This window comes from Myotis nattereri (genome assembly GCF_964212035.1).
Source record: "Myotis nattereri genome assembly, chromosome: 5".
In the NCBI taxonomy this organism is placed as follows: domain Eukaryota; kingdom Metazoa; phylum Chordata; class Mammalia; order Chiroptera; family Vespertilionidae; genus Myotis; species Myotis nattereri.
Window position 1 is genome coordinate 18494178 of NC_138080.1, and position 18351 is coordinate 18512528.

The 18351-nt window shown below is 48.3% G+C and overlaps 1 protein-coding gene across 2 annotated transcripts in view; it reads right to left on the bottom strand.

The window, feature by feature from the left end:
* UPF1 (UPF1 RNA helicase and ATPase) overlaps positions 1–15040 on the bottom strand; it is a 42111-nt gene extending 27071 nt beyond the window's left edge. The window contains exon 1 of one of the 2 annotated variants that reach the window (XM_081090735.1): positions 14539–15040. In XM_081090735.1, the coding sequence (XP_080946861.1) occupies positions 14539–14769 (231 nt within the window). In that variant the 5' untranslated portion in view covers positions 14770–15040. The remainder of the gene's footprint in view (positions 1–14538) is intronic. The other variant, XM_081090736.1, reaches the window with a different exon arrangement.
* Positions 15041–18351: the final 3311 nt, after the last annotated feature.

Consider the following 18351-nt stretch of genomic DNA (forward strand, 5'->3'; position numbering starts at 1 on the left):
CAGCCCTTTCTTGATTACAAATTAGAAATTGAATGTTAGAATAACTTTCCGAATTCAGTCAATAATCTTACTAAATATATTACCTTTTATGTTATAACAGCAAAAACACAGTTGTTTTTTTTTTAACTAAGTAACTTTAAGTAACTAAGCCATGAATTTCACAGGCACTACTGACGAGCTCACAAGTCCATTCATGGGTGCACAGACTCAGCTCCCCCAGGGGAACATGAATCCTAGCATCATCCCTACAGGAGCCTCAGGTGGCAGTCAACAGTCCAGTCATCTCCTCCCAGGGGCCACAGCCCACACAAGACTAGGTCAGGCAACAGGAGCTTTGTGTGTTGAGGAAGCCTACAGAGGGAACATAGGAGCCCCAGGGCAAACACCAGCCCCATTCCCTTGCAGAATCCCTGATACCCAGAGCCGGGAGACCAAAAAGCAGAGCCAACACAGCCTGAGCCAGCAGTGCTACACTCTGTCTGAATCACTTGTACAAGCCTAAGGACAGCTATTCTCATGAGAAGGGCATTACATTTGGGGTGTCAGGAAGTCAGCATCTTGTCATAAGAACACCTATGTGTCTCAGCCCAGATCAGAACCCTATTTCAGTGTCAGCCACCACATTAATATGTTTTCAGGATGGCAGCAACCAGGTTAATGATAAGAAGACAAGAGGCCCGCTGCACAAATTTGTGCACGGGTGGGGTCCCTCGGGGTGGCATGTGGGGATCAGACCCCAGTTGGTTCCCCCAGATGCGCAGCCCCAGCTTGTGCCTCCAGCCTCACAGCCCCACCTGGCACCCTGCCTTTGCCTGGCACCGCCCCCTCACCTGCTCCACCATCCCACCTACGGGGCAACCGGTCCCCCCCCTCCCCCCACTCCCTGCTTCCCCAGTCTGGCTCCCTCAGTGCCTGGGAGATGGGCAGCAGCCCTGCCCCCTACCGCTGGTCACCATCTGCAGGGCGATGGCCTAACGCCGCCTGCTCATCTGCTCCACCATCCCACCACAGTCCCACTCTTATCAGGGCCCATGGGGGCCGGCAGCACCTCCACTGCCACCAGCTGCCAGCACAGCATCACCAGCGCCCGCTATGGTCCGCGCTGCTCCCTGGTGGTCAGCGTACATCATAGTGAGTGGTCAAACTCCTGGTCTCCCAGACGAACGACCGCCCAAGGGGACAATTTGCACATTAGGCTTTTATTATATAGGACTGTATGCTTTGTTTGAAAAACATTTTTTTTAAAGAGGAAAGATCAAAATCAACTTTTATATTTTATGCAAAAAAAAAAAAACACCCAAAGCTGTAACATCGCAAATACCTTTGTAAATCGCTTACCTTCTTTAAAAAATACATATATGATACACTTAACATAAAATATACCATCTTAACTACTTTTAAGTATACAGTTCAGGGGCATTTAAATATATTCACATTCATGTGTGACCATTCTCACCATCCATCTCCAAAACTTTCCATCTTCCCAAACTGTGTTCGTATTAAACACTGATTTCCCATTGGCCTCCCCCGGCACCCACCATTTTATTTTGTCTATCTGAATTTAACCCCTCTAGGAACATCATATAAATGAATCATATGGTATTTGTCCTTTTGTGTCTGGCTTATTTAACTCAGCATAATGTCTTCCTTGTGTAGTATGTGGAGCGCCATGATGTAGTTATGTTGTTAGATTTTCCTTTCTTTTTAAATCGAATATTCCACTACATAGATTCACCCCATTTTGTTTATCTAGCCATGTGTCAGTGGACACTTGGTTGCTTCCACCTTTTGGCTGCTGTGAACACGGGTGTACAAATATCTCTTAGAGACCCTGCTTTCATTTCTTTTGGTTATACACCCAGAAGTGGAGCTTCTGGGTCACAAAGTCATTTTATGTTTAACTTTTTGAGGAGTCGCTAGACTATTTTACCCAGTGGCTACACCTTTACATTCCCACCACAGTGCACAAGGGCTCCAATTTGTCCACATCCTCATCAACATTTGTTATAATTTTTTTACAGCCCTAACCGGTTTGGCTCAGTGGATAGAGCGTTGGCCTGTGGACTCAAGGGTCACAGGTTCGATTCCGGTCAAGGGCATGTACCTTGGTTGCGGGCACATCCCCAGTGGAGAATGTGCAAGAGGCAGCTGATTGATGTTTCTCTCTCATCGATGTTTCTAACTCCCTATCCCTCTCTCTTCCTCTCTGTAAAAAATCAATAAAATATATATTTTTTAAAAATTCTATTAAAAAAAATAAAAAATAAATAAAATTAAAATAAAATAAAAAACAGCCCTGACTGGTTTGGCTCAGTGGATGGAACGTTGGCTTGCGGACTGAGGGGTCCCGGGTTCGATTCTGGTCAAGGGCATGTACCTTGGTTGCGGGCACATCCCCAGTGGGGAGTGTGCAGGAGGCAGCTAAATCAATGTTTCTCTCTCATCGATGTTTCTAACTCTCTATCCCTCTCCCTTCCTCTCTGTAAAAATCAATAAAATATATTAAAACAAAACAAAACAGCCCTAGCCGGTTTGGGTCAGTGTATAGATCCTCAGCCTGTGAATCAAAGGGTCCCAGGTTCGATTCCGGGTCAAGAGCACATACCTTCACTGCAGGTTCCTCCCTGGCCTAGGGCCTGGTCAGGAGGCAACCAATCGATGTGCTTCACATCGATGTTTCTCTCTGTCTTGCCCTCTCTTTTCCACTCTCTCTAAAAAATCATTGGAAAAATATCCTCAGGTGAAAATTAACAAAAAAAATTAAAAATAAAAACAAATGGACAAACAAGAGTCATTGTAATGGATATGAGGTGGTATCTCATTGTGGTTTTGATTTTCATTTCTCTGATGCCTATATCTTTTCATGTGCTGTTGGCCACTTGTATATTCTCTTTGGAGACATGTCTATTAAAGTCCTTTGCCCAATTTTAATTTGATTATAAAATTTTTGTTGCATATCACTTTAAAGAGTCACCTCTTCATCTGGTAATGCTTCTCCTGACACATACAGTGGCAACACTGGTATGAGGCTGCCAACAGGACTGGCACTGCTGGCTCACAATGTCTCTTGATGTAAATGTACCTAGACACATTCGTGTTGGTTTTCTGAAAGTGTGTGGCCAGCTCATGGCACTTGGATTTCAATTCATGGCAGTGTGGGGGGATATATCATGCTGAAAGAAGGGGCTGAGAAGGTGGTCTAGACCAGGATTAATCTGCAGGCCACCCTGTTAGGCTCCGAATGATATTTATATTTTTAAATGACTGGACTAAATATCTAAGAATAGCCTCAATTTTGTTTCTTGTCCCACAAAGTCTAGTATATTTACTATATAGCCTGTCAAGAAATTGTTTACTGACTCCTAATCTAGAAGAACTGCTAAGACCTCTTATCAGGTAGTATAAGCTTTAACATCTAAAGAAATAGTCCAGCCCTGACCGGTTTGGCTCAATCGATGGAGCGTCGGCCTGCGGACTCGGGGGTCCTGGGATCGATTCCAGTCAAGGGCATGTGCCTTGGTTGCAGGCACATACCCAGTAGGGGGGGGTGCAGGGGGCAGCTGATCGATGTTTCTCTCTCATCGATGTTTCTGGCTCTCTATCCCTCTCCCTTCCTCTCTGTGAGAAATCAATAAAATATATTAAAAAAAAAAAAAAGAAATAGTCCAGGTGGTGTGGCTCAGTGGTTGAGCATCACACTGTGAACCAGGAGGTCATGATTCCATCCCCAGTTGGGGCACATGCCCTGGCTGCGGGCTCAATCCCCAATGTGGGGCATGTAAGAGGCAGCTAATCAATGACTCTCATCATTGATGTTTCTCTCTTCCCTCTCCATTCCTCTCTGAAATCGATCCATCTATATAAAGAAACATTCTTGGTGGTATCTGAATCTTTTCCTGAAACATCAAAATTACTAGTAGTATGTGAAATAAAAGAGGAAAGTGCACACCACCTGGGTGGCCCTCATCTTGCCCACTCCTGCCTCACATTTCACCTCTCCTCACTAGGGAAAGGGATAAGGCACCTCAGGAGCATGTGAGGCTTATAAGGGAGTCTGACCAGCCAAGCATGACCAGCCACGTGGCAACCCTCTCTAAACCACACTGATCCCTTCAGGCTTAATAAGGGGCGGAAATCTAAGTCCACTCTTGGAACTCCAGGGAAACAACAGACTATGGATCCAAGTCAGGGGTACTATCCTCACCCCCAACTAAAACCAAGAAGAAGTACAGATTCCCCAAGGCCCCAGGGCCCGGAAGCTGCCTGGCTGGGGAGTGTGGTATGGCACTCCTCACTCACATGCCTGAGTACACACATTCGTGTGCAAACACTCCTAGCTCCCACTAGCCCCTCTCCTGCCAGCTGTGAGCTGGCAACAACACAAACTGACCTCTATAGCTGGGTTGTTAGTTTCTCCCTCTACTGCCTGTAAAGTTTTAATATAACATTAACTTCAAAAATACATTTGACCTTGCCCTGGCCAGCATGGCTTGATGGTTGGAGCATCAGGCTGCACACCTGAGGATCTTGGGTTTGATTCCTGGTCAAGGGCACCTACCTGAATTGCAGGTTTGATCCCTGCTCCCGGTTGGGGCAAGAGTGTGAGGCAACCCATTGATGTGGCTCTCTCACACTGATGTTTCTCTCTGCTCCCTCCTATCCACTCTCTTAAAAATAAAAAAGTCAGCCCAGCCAGTGTTGCTCAGTGGTTGAGCATAGACCTATGAACCAAAAGGTCAGGGTTCAATTCTGGTTAGGGCACATGCCCCAGTTGTGGGCATGGGTTGCAGGCTCAGTCCCTAGTAGGGGGTGTGCAGGAGGCAGCCAATCAATCATTGATGTTTCTCTCTCTCGCTCATCTCTGATGGTTCTATCTTCCTCTCTGAAATCAATAAAAATGTATTTAAAAAATAATAAAATAAAATCCTCACAGCTTCATTAAAAAATCCTATATAATAAAGAGGAAATATGCAAATTGACCATCACTCCACCACAAAGATGGCTGCACCCACAGCTGAGGCCGAGTTCCCATAACAAGCCTTAAGGAGCAATCAGCAGGAACCTGAGGCTGAGCGCCCCCCCCCTCGCCCCCCTGTGGGGTTGATGGGGGACCTCAGGCCATGACCCCAACCCATCAGGGCTTGACAGGGGACCTCAGGCTGCGCCCCACGCTCAGCAGGGCTTGACGGGGGACCTCAGGCCATGCCCCTGCCCTGGCACCGGGACAGGGGACCTGAGGCCGTGCCTTCCACCCTGGCAGGGCTTAACAGGGGACCTTAGGCTGCTCCCCCACCATGGCACCAGGCCGGGGGACCTCAGACCATGCCCCCCACCCCAGAGCAAGGCCAGGGGACCTGATGCTGTGCCCCCTGCCTGGCAGGGCTTGACAGGGGATCTCAAGGTGCACACCCTGCCCCGGTGCTGGGCCGGGGGACCTCAGACTGCTCCCCCTGCCCTGGCGTCAGGCCGGAGGAACTCGGGCTACACCCTCCGGCCCGGTGGGGCTTGACGGGGGACCTCAGGCCATGCTCCCCGCCCTGGCACCAGGCCAGGGGACCTGAGGCTGTGCCCCCCACCCTGGCGCCAGACCAGGGGACCTGAGGCCGCGGCCCCACCTAGCGGGACTTGACAGGGGACCTCAAGGTGCACCCCCTGCCCTGGTGCTGGACCGGGGGACCTCAGGCCGCGCCCCCCCCAGCCCTGGAGGCAGGCCAGGGATCCTGAGGCTGCGCCCCCCCCCCCCTTTCGGCGGGGCTTGACAAGGGTGGGACCCGCTGGGTCTGGGTCTGGGTCTCCCACGATTCTGAGGCACACATGGGTGGGTGGGGACTTGACTCTGGGTCCCGTGGTGCACCCCAGACTCTGACAGGAAGAAGATTTTCATATACATTTTACTAATTTTCTTCCATCTCTGACACTTCTATTATAAAGGGCAAATAGCAATATTCAAGTATTTCCTCTAATTAATCCCCTTTTAATGTGCACGAATTTCATGCACCAGGCCACTAGTAATAAAATAAAAGCATTGAGGTTTTAAAAAAGTTTTGACCTTAGAAACCGTAATTAAGTTAAAGCAGTAGAGAGTAGCTGGGACAGAGAAGGCCCACATCCCATGTCAGGTGATACAATGGGAGGAGTGCAGGGTGTCCTCGTCTTTAGCTGGCACAGGACTGAGGTCCTCCAAGGTCACCAAGCCCTCACTTTCAGTCAGGACCTCTGGATCCTGCTGGGCTCAAAAGGGGCAGGGCTTCCCTGCACCCAAGGGTACCCTAAGCCTACCTTAGGCACCACATCACTGGGTAAACAGTTCCCTCTCCACCTGTGTTCTACACACTCACTATATAAAGTCTATCTGTGAGCTGCTGAGCTGATCAACAGCCACAAGGGTTTTCTGCCAGAGACAGTTCCATACACCCCACTACGGAACTCAGACGGTGAGCATCAGAGCAGTACGAAGAGAGGTACCTTCATTACCACAGAGGAAAAGCAAGTACATTCAAAAACTACCACTCAATGTACTGGAAAAACTATACCACAGTTTTTACTCCAAACTTCGTAAGCATCATACCACTCAATAAGAAATAGACCTTTCTGTCCCTGTCTCTCAGACAGCAGGTACCAGGGGCCCTTGCCACTCACTGTCCCTTGGTCTCTGCACATCTGGATCCTGGTCCTTCAGGTCTCAGTCTACAGGGCAGGTCCCAGGGAGGCCTCCCCTGACCCCATCTGGGGGAACCCAGTGAGGCCACTATGCCTGTCCTGCTCCCTGCTATGACCCTAGACCCAGAACTGAGTCCACATCCCAGGAAGCCCTCATACCAGTGTTGGTTAAATAAATACATCTCATCCAAAACACAAAAGCTGTAAAGTGATTCATCATTTGTTCTTTCTTTCCCAAGGTTTAAATATAAAAGAGGGAGTGGCCTGAGGCAGAAACCTCTGAGTCCTGCCTCAGGGAAAGGATAACAGAAGATTCAGTCTCCCCCAACTTTTGAAAAAGTTTCAAAATGAAGTGCCCATATACCTGGCACCTGATCCATTTCACCACAACTGCTCTTTCTTTCTCACTCTGCACACACACTTTTATTTTCCTGATCCACTTCAGAATTGTGGGGCCCAGGACAATAGCTTTCTCCCCATAATCATAATAGAGGCATACCATGTTTTATTGCACTTTGCAGATATTATTTTTTGTTTTTGTTCTTTTAATAAATTGAAGGCAAAATCTCCCAACAGCAAAAAGATTACAACTTACTGAAGACTCCAATGATGGTCAGCCTTATATAGTAATAAAGTATCTTTAAAGTAAGGTACATGCATTACTTTTTTAGACATAATGCTATTGTACACTTAATAGGCTATACTGTAGTATAAACATAACTTTTATACACATTGGGAAACCAAGACAGTGAGTGGCATGACTGACTTCACTGCAGTGGTCTGGAACTGCACCTACAATATATCCAAGGCATACCTGTACAGACATCACACTCAGGAGCAATATTGATGTAATACTGCTATCTAATACTCACAGGCACATTTCCCCAGCGTCCTAATAATGTCCTTTATGGTTGTTTAAATTCAAGATCCAGTGAATGATCACACATTATTGGTGATGTCTCTTAGCATCCTCTAATCCATTAGTTTTAACCACATGAAATTGGAGCTGACCATTTTGGATTTACAATGAAGACATGGTCCCACCCAAGAGAGAGTTGAGTTCTAGATAAAAGGTACTCCCCATCTCCCCCCCCCGAGTGGACCCTTGTTCTGGTCAGCATACTGAGTCCACCTCTGTAATTCATTTCCATGCTCCGAGGATACTGGACACGCCCCCAGTCACCTTGGGCTGCCTCTTGTCTGCCCAGCAAAGGAGCCTGAGGACTGAGTAGGAACCCACCCCACACATACAGGGAGAAGAAGCCAAGGTGTATCAAGAAGGCAGGACACCTCAAGGACAATGACCCAACTGGACACCAGCTTAGCGGCATGAAAAGAAAAGAAGGGCTGCCCTGGAGAGCAGGACAGGTAAAGATGACAATCATATTAACGCTGGACCTAGAAGGGGTTTGGATCAAGCAAAGGTTACACTTTCTAACCAGTGAAGAATCTGATTGTGGAGAAAGGAAGCCCCATGTATCAGAAGGTCCTGAAATACTGTTGATACCATTCACCTGAGAACAGCAGTAAAACTATGAAGGAGAGGTACCTTTTTTGTTTCTAAAAATGCAGACTAAATAAATACTGTACGGCAATGGTTGGGCATCGCTAATTCTCATGGAGCAATCTCAGAAGGAAGCTGAAGTGACACTTTAAAACATTTCAGTGAAGAAAAACATAAAAGGGGGAGAGGAAAACCTACACAACTGTCAACTCAAGGTAATGAATGGACAGGGTTTACTTTCACTACTTTCACGTTAGAGAATCCGTAATAAACATTTTTACACAATACAGGTGGCGACCTGAAATCCCCGGAAGCTCTATCAAATGCCTCCCACCCAAGGTGAGGAGAGCCACCTCTCCAGGCTCACTGTCATCCCTGGCAGCTGAGCTCTGCGAAGAGCTGAAGTAGATAGGCAAGTGTCATCTTCACTAGTGACAAAGGGCTCAGAGCTCAGCAGGCAGCCTGCATCTGCTGTATGTCTAGAAGCCTCCTGGCAACAGTCCACAGGGATCCTGAGAAGCCTGGCTCAGTTGCCCAGCTTGCAAGCTGCTACTGGACCAACACACATAAAAAGGCACAGGACCGTTTGTAAGCCACAGGTCCACTCGGCCTCCCACATTTATCAGAAGCAGCAGCATTCTGCTCTTGAGGAAAGCTCTTCTGGCAAGAAGAGTTCAAGGACCCCCTGAGACCTGGAGACTCAGCTAGACTCACTGTCCCCTCTGCACTTCCCAAGGCCACACTCTGCTCTGGGTCCCACTAGACACAGCTGGGCATCATGGTTCTACTCTGCGGGCTGGACAGTTCTGCACCACCACAGCTGCCCAGAATCTGCCCCCTCCAGCTTCCATGCTCATCACTCTTCTGGAGCCTCTTGGTCCAGGAAGGCCTCTTGCCCCTCTCAGGTGCGGCCTCCCAAGGGTATGCTGACTAGCACTATCCTCACTCACACCTCCAATCCAAGGGGAGCCTGCCTCAGCCCTGGGATCCTAGACCCTGATGAAAACCACAGATAGCAACTCGTGTCTGCTCTAGGCATAACTCCTTGTGAGGACTCGGAGGCAACGAGGCGTCCAGTGCAGAACAAGCATATGCCCAGGAGGAGGACTGACCACTGCGGCAGTCTGGTACCGTGGTAATTTACACATTCACTTGAGTGCACACAGCACACATCCAACCACAGTGCCCTGACTGAACTCTCCTTCTGGCCTAGGCCACACTCTCGCAGGGCAGACCACTCCCTCTTCCGGGCCCTCACCATCCCTAAAATCAACTACAATCTGGGCAGCACCTGTCATTTCTAACAAAGTAGCTGCAATTAGCAAAGGACTCACTGCTTGCTGTGCCTGATGAGGGCACAGCAAGCAGAATTGCTGAGGGCAGGAGTCAAGGACCAGGCTGAAGAGGTTGGCCTGATGGCCTGCACAGAGGGGACAGAAGTAAATGTGAACAGACCTGTGAGGATTCCCAGGCCTCACTTCCTGCCTCTGAACAACCCCTGTGCAGGGTCCAGCACATGGGAAAGCACATCTCCTTAACATATGATCAGAAATGGCTGAGTAGGGGGTCACCCAATTTCCCTGTTATAGCTGTTGACCAAAGACTATAAAGATGAACAAGAGCAAAAATGGAGGGGCCTTGTCCTGTGTGGCTCAGTGGGTTCATTTTTGGTCAAGGGCACGTGCCTGAGTTGCAGGTTCGATCCCTGGCCCTGGTTGGGGGGGGGGGGGGGGCGCGCCACAAGCAATTAATGTGTCTCTCTTACATAGATGTTTCTCTCCGCCCCCCCCCCCCCCCAATCTTCCACTCTCTCTAAAAATCAATGGAAAAATATCCCCGGGTGAGAATTAACAAACAATAAATAAATAAATTTTAAAATGAAGGAAAGAAAAGGTGGCATGAAGGACAAATCAAAGGCAGCAAGTGACTATGGTGATGGTCAGATAGCCCCGGGAATTTACTAGAAAAACACTGACTTGCACATTTAAAAATGAGAGGGCTCTACAGTATGTGATCATACCTCATTGTAGCTACTAGAAAGATGTCTTTTTCTGGTATGTGGAAGCTGGACTGAGAGAGAACTTTAGTTTTTAGTTAATATTGGTATTGCATTGGCATTAATTTCCCTCATAATCTTCCTGAATCTGGGTGAAGAAATGGGTAAATTGAGTAAGAAGTCATTTCACTTATTCACCATTAACTGACACAAAACCTTCTTTTGTTCTAATTGCTAGTTGAGTTCTCACTATTTGGAAACAAACCTGGGAAATACAACAAGGAGAAAGTGATAGATGAACATTTGCTGGACTCCGGCAAGGTTACCAGTGTCTTATCTCTGATATTCTCAAGGCATGCTGAACTGCATATTCACAGAACCAGATGGAAAAAGTCACTGCTTTTAGGAACCCCTGAACTGTGTCACTCCTCCTCATCGTAAGCTACAGGCTAGTAAGCAGAAGAAAATATGTTTCCCTGATGGTCAAGGATATGTGGGGACAGCCTTCCATGAATTCTGAAGGCAGCAGGAAGTATGGTTTTGAAGAACAGGTTACAACTCTTTATTAAAGTACCTTCCCACTTGAAAAGGAAAAAGCAGCCCCCGTTTGTGCACTCAGGACAACTGAGGAAGCGTCTTTGTGCACCTGGTCACCTGCTTACGGCCACGGGGTTGTTTCCAGTCTGGCGCTCTCATGAATGAAGCTCCTGTAACACTCTGAGCAGGTCCCCATTTGGGCAACTGCCTCGTTTCCCCGCTGGGCGACAGGGCTGTGGGTGACCGGTAAGGTAGGAGAGTTCCAAGTGGTATTTCCAACTTTTTAAAAACAAAAAAACGGAGCCACTCCAATAAGTGGGCCGTGGTATCTCCATGTGGTTTTTATCTTACAGTGAGATACAACTGACATACAATAAATGACATGTTTAAAGTGTTTAATTTTACAAGTTGACAGATGTCAATGGCTGTACACACCCATATTCACCACCCCAAATCCCCTAGTGCCCTTTGCCATCCCTCCTTTTCTTCCCCTCTCTCAACCAGAGACCTGCTTTCTATTACTCAAAGTCCACTAGCACTTTATAGAACTTTATATCACCAGAATCATAAAGAGTATATACAGACAGTCCCCAGAATTATGATTTTTTTTACTTTATGATGGTGAGAAAGCAATGCGCATTCAGTACAACCATACTTTAAATTTTTATCTTTTCCTGGACTAGTGATATGTGGTACAATATACTCTCATGATGCTGGGCAGCTGCAGGAAGATGATTTTGCCAACTGTAGGCTAATGTAAGTGTTCTGAGCAAATTTAAGGTAGGCGAGGCTAAGCTACAGCACTTAGTAGGTTAGCTGTATTAAATGCATTTCTGAATTATGATATTTTCAACTTACAATGGGTTCATCATTTTTGTCAAAGTGCTTTTTTCACTCAGTGTAATTATTCTAAGATGCATCCACACTGTTGCATATATCAACAGTTCATTCTTTATTTTGATTAGGTAGTACTCCCAACTCTTAGATTTTCACCAAAATTCCAATGTTTGGAGGAAAAACAATTGTAGCAACAGTTAAGAAGAAATAATTCAACTAGACAGACCAGAAGGGTTGTAACACCAGCTATTAGGCAAAGGACTTCTGAAACTACCTTTCCTCGTCCTTTGGGGGTGGGGGAAAAACCCATGAAAGGGTCAGCTGTGCAAAAGAAAACTGTCTTAACGACACTTGGCAAGGCTGTGTCCTCACCACTTTTCATCCCAGGATCTGGAGGGACTTGATAAATATCAGTTTCATTTCACAAACAAGAAAATGAGTGTTACTTGAACCAACTCAAGAACTCAGCAGGTGTTACCCCTGCCTGCCATTCTCTCACCCTGGCTGGGACATTCTCTCATTCTGCCTCTAAACAAACTTTCAGGTAAAACCAACTGTGCAAAACTGGCAGTCAGGACTATCAAAAGTGGCTGCACATTGGAAAACAGTCTGGCAGCTCCTGAAGGAGTTACCCAGCAATTTCACTGAAGACATACATCCACAAAGAACCTTGTACACCAAGGTTCACAGCAGCACTATACATAATAAGTAAAAGTGGGAACAACCCCAATGTCCACCAACAGACATGTGGATAAACAAAATGTGATCTGTCCATACAAAACTGGCTACACAACACTTGATGCTTTACAACCACTCATCCAATAAGATCAAAAGGAATTCTGATCAAAAGGCCCCATCATACAGTTAACTCCTGAGGACAAACAAGAAAAATCTTTCCAAATGCTGGAGGTAGCCAATGCCACCAACTAGCAAAGGAGATACAAACTTTTTTTCACTTTGCCATTCTATTCAAACTTTTCTGACCCCAAACTCAGGGCCTCCTCTTGTGATAAAGGATATTACTCCCCTCCCCCAAATACAAATCAAAAGTTAGGCTACAGGAGGATGGGTATCAGGGTTAACTACCAGTAAGGAAGAGCAGTCTCTTTTGATATCATCACAACTCAAGTGAGCTCAACTGCTATGTTTACCTCCAGTCAAGTTTTAAAGCTTTTATTTTGTACAGCTCAGTGTTTAGGTGGAGGATAATAAATCGATTATTTCAACTGAAAGAGGACATGCCCTCAATTAATCGAAAACACCAAGAACAAAACTAGAACCAGAACTGCTCCAGGTTGGCTATTTTGTATTGGCTACAGTTAAAAAGGATTTGTAATAAAACCATTACCTTTTACAACCCTGACGGACCTAGGGCAGGTCACCCCACAAATGGTGGCACACTGCTCAACCAAGAAATCTTTATCCTAGGGCTTCCAGACACGACAAGGTGAGCACAAGTTACAGACAGCACTTTCTGGTCCATTCATACAGGAATCCAGATTTCATATATGTTTAAAAGTAACAAAACTAAAACTGCTATGCTACATTTTACAGCTGTGGAAACAGAGAAATCTAGAGTCCAGACTACAGGTATGATCACCCACCTCCAGCAGCTCATTCTTCTCTACAGACCAACTCTCCCCTCTCTCCTTCCTCTCTCCACCACATATAAACAAAACTGAAAAAAACATACATACCTGCACACCTGTTCTCCCTGATGCCCCACCCATCAGACTTCTATTTTTAAGGAATCTGGGGTTAGAATGAGTCAAATGTTTTCTGCTTCTAGAAGGGACTAAAAGAAAGCCCAAGTGGGTGGCCTACCCACGGGAGTGACTCAACCAACTAGACTCCCAACCCGAAAGCAAGCCCCCATCACCCAGGGCAGGTTTTGAGTTCATTCTGGCTGAGGAAGGGGTGGCTTCCCCAGCCTTGGCACTGGGTCCTCAGGCCATGGGACACCTGTGAGAAGGTGAGCCTTGTATCTCTTGCCTGGCTGAAAATTCAGCAAAATAAATCTGAGGGAAGTGCCAGGCACAGGAAAACCTGCTGAATGGAATCTGAGATCTAGAGGATGATGGTGACATTCCCTGGGACCGCAGCCCAAGACCCTAGCCAGGTCCCGCACAGGTCCAGGAAGTGTACGCCGGCCTGTTATTTCTCATAACCCAAACCCAAATTTAAAATACCCAAGCAGCTTTCGCTAAATTTTCGTATCATTAAAAACAAATGTCCGATGTAGCAGATCCATTTACGTAAAACCCACTCTCACTGCCCACTGGAGGAACAAACTCAAACCTAACTTTTCCAAGGCAGGGCTATGGAGTTATGTAACACGACGGTTTCAGCAACAGGCAATTCAAGCAGGAAAAACAAAATGCAACCTGCCTTTAGAATAGCATCAATAGCCAGCGAGTACGGGTTTCTCCACTGGAAGCAAAAACTCCCCTTCTGCTCTAGGAGCCTCCACGCTCCCCTCGCCAGAGTCCCTGGGCTTGGGGAAATTTGATCTGGAGGCTCGGTGTGTGAATGCGGGGTGCCCAGATGGCTGCGACCACAGGTGGGGGTGGGGCAGGGCTCGGGTTCCACCGAAGGGGGCAGATCGTCCGGGACCCAGGTGGAGGAGCAGGTCACCCCGTCTTGGCCGGAGACGGACCTAGGGCAGGTCACCTCAGACATGCTCAGAAGAGGACTTGTGGCAAGTCACCTAAGACCTGGCCTGAGCCAGATCCGCACCGGGTCTCGGAGGTACTCAAGGCAGCTCACCCAGACGCAGACAGACCCGGAGCAGGTCTGTCCTGCGCCCAGTAAGGAGTGCGGCAACCGGGATGGGTTACGCTGGACCTGGTCAGAGTAGGGGTTCCTGAAACAGATTACTTCGGACCCGGCGCGAGTGAGGGATCCGGTACAGGTTACTTGGGGGCCGGCCTGGGTCGGGGAACCGGAGCAGGTCCCCAGGCGCTAAGACCTGGCCCGGTTTCCGGCGCCGCCATGTGCCGCTCACCTGAACGTCAAGCTGTCCGGCCGCAGCGCCAGCACCCGCGCCGACCGGGACTCCCGGGCCGCCACCTCCGGGGCCGCCGGGGCCTCCGGGAGGAGTCTGCGTCTGGCTGGGGAGGGTGAAGTCTGTGAACTCGAACTCGGAGCCTTGTGTGTCGGCGCCGAGGAGCTCAGCCTCCTCGGTGTCCAGGAAAGTGAGCGTCTGCGAGCTGGGCCCGTACGCCTCCACGCTCATGGTGCCAACGCGCAGGGCCCGCAGGCCGGCTCCGCGCTGCACTCGAGCCCGCCGCTGCGCTGAGGCCTAGGCCGCAGGCCTCGGGCCGCAGCCGCCGCCTCGCCCGCGCCCCTGGACCGAACAGAAACGCCCACCGCGGCGCGAGTCGGGCCGCGAGCCGCCGCCGCCACCACCTGTGAGCCCCTCGGCGTCGCTGCTCCGCTCGTAGCCGCCAGCCGCTCGCAGACCCCCACAGGAACGGCTACCACTGCCGCCGGCGCTGTGCGCGTGCGCGAACCTGACGCCAGCGCAGGTGCGCGTGCGCGATCCCGACGTCGACGCAGGCGCGCGCGCTCATTGCCGACGCCTCCAACCGCGCCGGGACGCTCGCCAAAGCAAGCCGACAAGACGCGCAGCGCGCACGCGCAAGGGCGGGGCTTCCAACTGCCTGCGCGTTGGCTGCGGGAACACGTGGTCCCGCCCCAACCTCTGCTCGGTGATGCCGGGGCGGCGGGCTTTGGGGACGGATGGTCTTCGTCCTTTGGGTTAATTGAGCACTAACCGAATGCCCTACGCAGGTGGAACACCCAGCAGTCGAGGCTTGGCGGGACGGTGTAGTCCTCTCTCTCAGAGACGTCCCCTGTAAACTGGAGGTGCCTGCACAAAAACAGGTATTCAGTGTGCATTTGTTGAATAAATGAATCAGGACCTTCCTTAGCACGGAGCCTGGTGCACGGAATGGTGTCGGATGCTTCGGACAATAATACTACGGGGCAGTGTATAGCAAAGTGGTTGGGAGCACTTGCTCTGGGGTGAAATCCTGACCTGGCCACCTACCGGCTGTGTGACTTTGTACAAGTGACTCCACCTCTGAGCCTTGAGTTTCCTGGGAAAGGGAAATAATAACCATTAAGATGGGATAAAGAATAAATGAGCTTGCCTGGCCGGTCAAGGGCACGTGTCTGGGTTGCACGTTCGAGCGCCAGCCAGGGAGCAGGGAGTGTGCAGGAGGCAAGCAATGGATGGATGTCTCTCTCAATATATGTTTCTCTCTCTCTCTCTCTCTCTCTCTCTCTCTCTCTCTCTCTCTCTTTCTCTCTTTCTCTTCCCCCCCCCCCTTTCCTCTCTCTCTCTGAAAATCAGTGGGAAAAAATATATCCTTGGGTGAGGATTAACATCAAAAAAGAATAAATGAGCCACTAGTTACTCCCTTAATATTTATGAAGTTCCACGTGGACAAGGGTTGGCTTTGTTCATCACAAGGTCTTCCTCATGCAGAGAATAATAACCACATATCAAAGGTGCTCAGTAAAAGGCTGTCCAAGTTCAGCCACTGATTTATGAACCTTAATCTCCTTAAATTTCCAAAAAGGCTCAGCTTCCTTTTTGGAAAGTGTCTTGGAGAACCCCCCTACTTCCCTTTCTGTCCCAAGATTCTGGGGCCCTCTAGATATGGGCAGTCAGCTCACAGGACTCCTGGTTCCTGTTCCTTCATGGTTCCTCATTTTCCAGTATTCCTGTCATGACATGATACAAGGTTCCTTTTTCTTCACATCTTTTCTGGCCTCCTGTGCACTGAAATGTGGGGATATGGAAAATGAAAAATTAGGTCCTCGCTCTCCAGGAAGACACAGTTTAAGGGGGAATCCCAACAAGTCAATAGATAGTTCCAAATAAATCCAAAGCCCATCCAACTAATCATTTCAGGTGCCTCAGGAGGGACCCCAACCAGATAATGTGGTCTGGATCAGCTGATCCTCAGGCCCCAGTGACATGATAGCCAGGATTCTGGATCCATTACTTAGCCCTCCTTTTCCTGTCACCCCAAAACCTTCCTCTCCCTTCCTCTGATGGAGCCCTCATCGTAGCCTGCGTTGATCATAACTGTGATTAAATTATTGTCAGTGTGATAATTTGTCTAATGGACACCATTTTTTAAAATATATTTTTATTGATTTCAGAGAGGAAGGGAGAGGGAGAAAGATAGAAACATCAATGATAAGAGAGAATCATTGATCAGCTGCCTCCTGCACACCTCCTGCTGGAGATCGAGCCTGCAACCTGGGCATGTGCCCTGACAGGGAATCAAACCCTGACGTCCTGGTTCATAGGTTGATGCTCAACCACTGAGCCACGCCAGCCGGGCTGGACACCATTTTTGTAAAAGATGCTGTGGGTGCTTTGACGAGAATTTTTTTCTGGCTGGTGCATCCCTACGCCAGTTGCTGCAAATATTGGCTGCTAACAGCTCTTCGCCGCTCCTTGTAAATTGACCTCAACCAAACTGCCTCATCAGGATGGTTCTGTCCCACACCTGCCAGAACACACACACACACACACACACACACACGGGAAGCCCACACCAAGGACTGAAGGGTATGGGACACAAGAGGCCAGACCCCTTGCACCAAAATGGGACCGCTCTAGTGGTTGTCAAACTCCAGAGCTCCGCCCTCACCCAGATCAGACTGAGGTTCCACTCCAATTGAACCCACTTCCTTGCCTCCTCCTTCCCTAACTTGTCCTGTGTCCCTTACTCCCTCACACATTTCCCCCAAACTCACGTGACCCTGAATCCCATCTCAGGCTCTGCTTCTAAAAAAAAACCAATTCAAACCGAAGTAGAAGCTAGTTCTCTGAGGGCAGGAGCTGTGTCAGTCTTGTTTGCTGTTTATGTTCGAGAACTGGCACAATAGGGAACACACAGTATGTGCTCAGCACATGTTTTACGGGACAACTCACGATTCCTTGTCACTGCTTGGAGAGAAAAAGAAAAAGCCCTATTACCCATATTTATAAGTTGAAGGGATGACTAAAAGGATCACATTTTGTAAAAATCTTCTATTCCCAGTCACCTCTAGCACATTTCTCCCACAACCCCTCCCAGAAGTGGCTATCGTGACAAAGACTGACACTATTATGCGCTGGCAAGGATGGGGAGGAACCACAACTTTCGTCTAGGCTGCTGGATATACAAACCAGTGCAGCCACTTGGAAAGGCATTTTGACAGTTTCTTCAAAAGTTAAATGTGGACCCATCACGGGAACCAGCCATTCCCCTTATGGTATTTACCTAAGAGAAATGAAAGCAGGCCTTGTATATAATTGCTCACAGCAGCTTTATTTGCAATTGTCCCAAACTAGAAACAACTAGAATATCCATCTTCAGGAAAATGGATGAACATACAACAAAATCCTTCTCATCAGTGAAAAGTATGAACTACCGGCATTCGAAACAATACAGATGTACCTCTAAGGCATTATGCTGAGTAAAAGAGGCCAGACCCGAAAGGCTACACACTGGATAATTTTGTTTATAAGCTGTTCTAGAAAGTACAAATGAATGAATGTAAGCGGACAGGAAACAGGTCAGAAGGCAGCCTGGGGAGGGGTGGAGGGACGGGATGACAAAGGCAGGAGGGAACATTTGGGGTGATGGCTGTGTTCATTATCTTGATAAAGGTGACGGTTCCAAGGTGTAGACATGCCAAACACATTGAATCATACATGCTAAGTGTGTGCAGTTTTTGGTACGTCAATCATAAGGTAATAACATTGTTTTTAAAAAGTAATGTCCATGACAGTATTTTATAGAAAATGTGT